Source organism: Notolepis coatsorum (assembly GCF_963971535.1).
Source record: "Notolepis coatsorum genome assembly, chromosome: 14".
NCBI classification, from domain to species: Eukaryota; Metazoa; Chordata; class Actinopteri; order Aulopiformes; family Paralepididae; genus Notolepis; species Notolepis coatsorum.
The window spans coordinates 87722328-87729505 of NC_140178.1; the positions used below are offsets into that span (position 1 = coordinate 87722328).

The 7178-nt window shown below is 45.4% G+C and overlaps 1 protein-coding gene across 1 annotated transcript in view; it reads left to right on the forward strand.

Moving 5' to 3' along the window:
- syngr3a (synaptogyrin 3a) overlaps nt 1-7178 on the forward strand; it is a gene marked incomplete at its 3' end in the record, with an annotated part of 21818 nt that extends 14640 nt beyond the window's left edge. Inside the window, exons 3-4 of the mRNA XM_084328975.1 lie at nt 4646-4791; nt 6960-7178. Coding sequence (XP_084185101.1) covers nt 4646-4791; nt 6960-7178 — 365 coding nt within the window. The remainder of the gene's footprint in view (nt 1-4645; nt 4792-6959) is intronic.

Genomic DNA, 7178 nt, shown 5'->3' on the forward strand with positions numbered 1-7178 from the left:
CCCAGAGAAAGTCTTTCGTCTTGTTTACATCAGGGTCCCCCATTTTCAATTCATAATGTAATGACATACACAACATACAGATATACAGATATATATCATGACATTTATGACATGACATACAGATATGCAGTACTGTATACGTAGCATAGAACGCATATTTAGAGATCGTCTATATCAGTGGTTCCCAAACTTCTGTTTTATGCGGACCACTAGATTGTTATCAAGAACATTTGCGGACCACCTCGTATGCAAACAGTAAAACATAAATAAATAAACAACTGACTTTGACCTGCGTCGCTGTGGTGTTCCACAAGGAAGCATACTAGGACCGCTACTATTCCTAATTTATGCAAATGACATGTCGTCAGCTTGTGACTGCAACTTGTTCCTGTTTGCGGACGACTCAGCCCTGCTGGTCTCTGACAAGAACAAGTTACAGGTTGAAAAAGCCCTCAGCTCGGAACTAGGCAAAATCTGCATATGGCTTGCCGACAACAAACTATCATTACACATGGGCAAAACAGAGTCCATTCTCTTCGGTTCAAATAACAAACTCAGCAAGACCGACGGCTTCTCGGTTACAGTGGATGACAATATTATCACAAGGAAAGATGAAATTACCTACCTGGGTTCCATCCTAGAGGCTAATCTTTCCTGTGACAAAATGGCATCCAATGTAATAAAAAAAGTCAACCAACGAACGCGATTCTTGTACCGGATCTCCTCTCTGGTAAACAAGAATACCCTGAAGACTCTAGCAGGAGCACTCATTCAAGGGTACTACGACTACTACGACTATGCTTGCACCTCATGGTACCAAAGCACCTCAAAGGCACTAAAAAACTAATTACAAACATCTCAAAACAAGCTAGTCAGACTACTACTTGACCTGACTCCTAGAACCCACCTCACCCCTGCCCACTTTGACAACCTAGGATGGCTTAGAGTAGAGGACAGAGTACAGCAACTTGCAATGGGCCTGGTCTACAAGATACACTACGCGACCAAGGTACCCATGTACATGTCAAAATACTTCCCAAAGGTCAGTGAATACCACGATCACAACACCAGAGGGAGCTCCACAAATCATGTAAAACCCAGATTCGGCTCAAACAAGGGACTAAACACGTTTCGCAATTATGCCACATCAATGTGGAACGCCCTGCCTAAAGCTGTAAAGGAATGTGAATCACTACCCACTTTCAAAAACACTCTCAAAAAACACCTACGTGAGACTGCAATTCGAAACTGGCCCCTACAAATGTCCTAACCTAGTTGTACAGTAAATGACCAAGTAAGGCTCTGTCAATATTCCAATGTACAGTGTAAAATGTGTGTGTGTCCCCTACCTAACCCCCCCCCCCCCCCCCCACCTCCAATGTACAGCCCTCACCCAACCCACCCAACCCCACCCCACCCAACCAACCTCCTCCAATGTACAGTTTCTACGCCAAATGTATATACACTCCTTTTCTGGACACTTTTGTATCACAAACAGTACTGTATTTGCAAATCTGATATGTCATAAATGTATAGATGTAGCAGTACTGTCTATCTGTATGTCATGTATGCCATATATGTTATGATGAATTGAAAATGGGGGACCCTGATGTAAACAAGACGAAAGTCTTTCTCTGGTCTGCATCCCCTTAACAATTGTATGTATTGAGCTGTACTGTACTGTACCCATTCTGCAATCTGTTAATAAACTTTTCAATCAATCAATCAATCAAAACTGCGTTCCGTTCTCAGAATGGATTTGAGAGAGATGTGTCATCCAGTCTGACTTGGAGCACGCATTATACTAACTATGCGCACTGCCAGTCATCAGGCTATATATGCAGAGATATTCAGACTCTAGATCTATTTGCAGAGCCAGATGAGTGGCAACCTGTGCGATTGGCTCTTGACAACGCACAGTCGTTCAGTATTGACAAAGCCTACAGTATTTTGCTGGAATGATTCATTTTGCACGTACTGTATACAGTACGTGTGTATGCGTGCACTGCGGGAGGTGGCCAGAAGTGCGCAACTAGCCAACTACTATTATATTACTACTATATTAATACAGTCTATTCCACTATATAGCTATAGGTGCTGTATGATGACAATACATTTGATTCCTATCTAATTTTGATCCATCGCAAAGCGCTCCAGCGCTTGAATACGGCCGGGGGATCCGCTCATATACAATGCAGACCCATGGCTCTCGTATTATAATGAGCCCACGAGGCGTGTCTCTGTATGCAAATGACTTGCGCGAGAACGCGCTTCCAGTTTAGAATGAGTGGGATTCACCATTAAAAAAACCTGGGTAAGAACAGATTTGGACTTTAAGAACGGCTTGATGAATGTGGCTATTGAAGATATAATGTTTGTTTGCAATGTTTGCTGGAGCCACTTCATCCAGAATGGCACACCCCGGTCAGAGAGCGGTCCCATTGTCTCGCCTTATCGACTGCTCCTGGTAGTGAGAGGCAGGGAGGGGGCCCGAGCGCAGTGTGGAGCTGGTCATCTGTAGTTGCAAACTCGGTCTGCAGGCTGAGTGACCGCAGCTGCTGTGCGCTGGTACCTTCGCAGTCGTCTTGTAGAGGCGCAGTATTAGGCATGACGGACGGTGGGAAGTTATAGCCTTGCAGGTGTGCTGGAAGCTGTCGCAGCCTTCCTCCTCCTTGTCTTCCATTTTCATCTGCTGCTGTTCTCTGTGTGTCCATGGCCCCGTCGTGGGTGAAATTCTCCGGCTCGAAGGACCAATATTGAAGATATAATGTTTGTTTGCAATGTTTGCTGGAGCCACTTCATCCAGAACGGCACACCCCGGTCAGAGAGCAGACACAGACACAGAGAACAGTCCTTTGTAGTTTAATTAGGATCACATGATGGAAGGAGAGTGATATCTCAGAGTGCTTTCCATCCAGGTTGTAAGGCTGGATGGAACAATGAAAGATTGAGTGAGTGAGTGATTGAGTGAGTGGTATTTATTTTCATGAACGCACTCTCTCACTGGGAAAGCAGACAGCAATGGAACACATGGGCGGCAAGATGGCCGCTGTATTTAAACCCATTAGGACCCCTGGGCTGTCCAGAGAGATGCCAGACTATAAATAATAGGACCCCCGGGCCATCAAAGAAGTGCCTGAATGGAAATAACAATACACAGCATAACAAATAGTGGGGAATTTACAACAGTGGCGGTGGCTTTTCTTATTGTTCTCTTAACAGACAGGTAAGCAAGAATATAAGAAAAATAATAAGAGAGTATTGTTGAATGAGGCCCGTCTCTTTCCAGAAATAATGATCAGGTTACTCAAGATAATAATAATAATAATAATAATAATAATAATAATAATAATAATAATAATAATAATAATAATAATAATAATAATAATAATAATAATAATAATAATAATAATAATAATAATAACTTTATTTGTATAGCACTTTTCATACATAAATTGCAGTTCAAAGTGCTTCACAACAGTAAACAATACAGGCATAAGCGAGCATAAAAAATGAAATACAAAAAGATAGAGAGGTAGCAAGGTAAGGTAAATCACAGTTCTTCAGTAATACAAATAATAAAATAGAATAGATAGAGTAAAAAAGTGCGGTTTGATTCAGTTTAAAATAGGCTAAAAATAATCAAATGGAACGGACAGTAAAAAGTGTGATAAAATTGTTCAATAAAAAATATATAACAGCAGAGCAGTGTATCGCTCTTAATACTTTGAGTTTCTTTACAAAGTTCTAACATACAACAGAGCATCGCTCTAACAAAGGCGTCCCTTTTCAAGTGAAACTTTACATACAATGACCTTTAATACCTACACACGAACAGTTTCTCGGTTCCCTGTTCCTAAACCCTGTATACACACACAAACAGTTTCTCCACAGATATTGTTGTGAGGAACTATTTACATGAGTATGTAGCTAAAAGCATTGGTCTAATGGTTGGAGAAGCAGGGTTGTCGCCAGCAGGAAGAATCTGGGTGGAGGAAGTGAATGAACAATGCTCTCCTCTCCCTCCATACCCTAATCTAGATTATATTAGATTAGATTAAAGGTTATTGTCATTATACAGCACAAGTACAGTACAATGAAAATAAGTTTGGCATCCAACCAGAGTGCAAATGTAACAGTAAAGTGCAACAGCAATATACAATGTGATTGAACTGGGTACAAAATATACAAATGAGTACTACTGAGTGTAGTGCTAGTCAGATGTATTGATTGATTGATTGAAAACTTTATTTACAGATTGCAGAATGGGTACAATACAGTACGGCTCAATACACACAATTGTTAAGGGGATGCAGACCAGAGAAAGACTTTCGTCTTGTTTACATCAGGGTCCCCCATTTTCAATTCATCAGAGTTGTACAGAGTTGTAGTAAAATACACTTACACTTAACCCCCAACTGCTCCCCAGGTGCAGGGTTGTGGCTGATCCTACTGTAAACTGCTCCTAAATAGATAGGATGGGTTAAATGTAGCGGACAAATTCCTGGTAAACATTTACTTGGCAAATAAAGAGATTCTAATTCAAATAAAATGACTGTATACTAAAGAAGAAGAAGAAGCACTGCTTGTTTGTTTGTTTTGACTTCAGTCTCGTTACATGTCATTACATGCTTGTTCCTGGCAGGTCTCTGGACCTTCCTATATTTCGTGAGCTTCTGCTTTCTGGCCAGTCAGTGGTCTCAGACCACTGCTGACGAGCTGCCACTCAACCAGGGTGCGGACGCTGCCGGGGCTGCCATTGCCTTCTCCTTCTTCTCCATTATCACCTGGGTGAGCACACACACACACACACACACACACACACACACACACACACACACACACACACACACACACACACACACACACACACACACACACACACACACACACACACACACACACACACACACACACACACACACACACACACACACACACACACACACACACACACACACACACACACACACACACACACACACACACACACACACACACACACACACACACACACACACACACACACACACACACACACACACACACATTTACAATGTCTAAAGGACACAAATATTATCAGTGCAATTGGACATTGTGGGTTATTCTGTTACATTCCCAATTGCAATCAAAGTTACACATACACATAGGATGATGACAGTTTAATTTCATTAACGACTATAGATGTTTGCTTATTTCAGTGGGGCTCAAAGGTCATTCAGGGGGACTAAGGCCCCCATATCTCCACTATTAACTGCACTCTGCTTGCATACTTACTTACTTACTTACTTACTTACTTACTTACTTACTTACTTACTTACTTACTTACTTACTTAGGACTTACTCACTCACTCACTCACTCACTTACTCACTCACTCACTCACTCACTCACTCACTCACTCACTCACTTACTTACTTTACTTACTTACTTACTTACTTACTTACTTACTTACTTACTTACTTACTTACTTACTTACTGACTTGGACTACTTACTTAATCTGTTTCTCTCTCTGTCTCTCTCTATCTATCTCTCTCTCTCTTTCATTGTCTCATGCCTCTCCCACTCTTTCTCTCCCTGTCTCATGCCCCCTCCCTCTCTCTCTCTGTCTCATGCCCCCTCCCTCTCTCTCTCTGTCTCATGCCCCCTCCTTCTCTCTGTCTCATGCCCCCCTCCTCTCTCTCTGTCTCATGCACCCTCCATCCCTCTCTCTGTCTCATGCCCCATCCCTCTCTCTGTCTCATGCCCCCTCCCCTCTCTCTGTCTCATGCACCCTCCATCCCTCTCTCTGTTTCATGCCCCATCCCTCTCTCTATCTCATGCCCCATCCCTCTCTCTGTCTCATGCCCCATCCCTCTCTCTGTCTCATGCCCCATCCCTCTCTCTGTCTCATGCCCCATCCCTCTCTCTGTCTCATGCCCCATCCCTCTCTCTGTCTCATGCACCCTCTCTCTGTCTCATGCCCCCTTTCTCTCTCTGTCTCATGCCCCCTTTCTCTCTCTGTCTCATGCCCCCCCTCTCTTTCTCTCTCTGTCTCATGTCCCCTTTCTCTCTCTGTCTCATGTCCCCTCCCTCTCTCTGTCTCATGCCCCCTCTCTTTCTCTCTCTGTCTCATGCCCCCTCCCTCTCTATATCTATCTATCTCTCTCTCTCATTGTCTCATGCCTCTCCCACTCTTTCTCTCTCATGCCCCCTCCCCCCCTCTCTCTGTCTCATGCACCCTCCCTCCCTCTCTCTGTCTCATGCCCCCTTTCTCTCTCTGTATCATGCCCCCTCTCTTTCTCTCTCTGTCTCATGCCCCCTCCCTCCCTCTCTCTGTCTCATGCCCCATCCCTCTCTCTGTCTCATGTCCCCTCCCTCTCTCTGTCTCATGCCCCATCCCTCTCTCTGTCTCATGCCCCATCCCTCTCTCTGTCTCATGTCCCCTCCCTCTCTCTGTCTCATGCCCCATCCCTCGCTCTGTCTCATGTCCCCTCCCTCTCTCTGTCTCATGCCCCATCCCTCTCTCTGTCTCATGCCCCCTCTCTCTGTCTCATGCACCCTCCCTCCTTCTCTCTGTCTCATGCCCCCTTTCTCTCTCTGTCTCATGTCCCCTCCCTCTCTCTGTCTCATGCCCCATCCCTCTCTCTGTCTCATGCCCCATCCCTCTCTCTGTCTCATGTCCCCTCCCTCTCTCTGTCTCATGCCCCATCCCTCTCTCTGTCTCATGTCCCCCTCCATCCCTCTCTCTGTCTCATGCCCCCTCCCTCTCTCTGTCTCATGCCCCCTCCCTTTCTCTCTCTGTCTCATGCCCCCTCTCTTTCTTGCTCTGTCTCGTGCCCCCTCTCTTTCTTTCTGTCTCATGCCCCCTCCCTTTCTCTCTCTGTCTCATTCCCCCCTCTCTTTCTCTCTCTGTCTCATGCCCCCCTCTCTTTCTCTTTCTCTCTCTCTGTCTCATGCCCCCCCCCCTCCTCTCACCAGGCTGGCCTGACGGTGCGCGCCACCCAGAAGTACCTGCTCGGCACTGACATGACCCTCTTCACCACCGACCACACAGACGGCGTCGCGCCCGCCCAGCCGTTCCCCTCCACCTCACCAGGGGGCGCCCCCACCACTACCGGCGAGATCACAGAGACCTACCAGAGCCCGCCCTTCACCGAGAACAACGGCGCCCCCACATACCAGGTCCCCATCTACTAG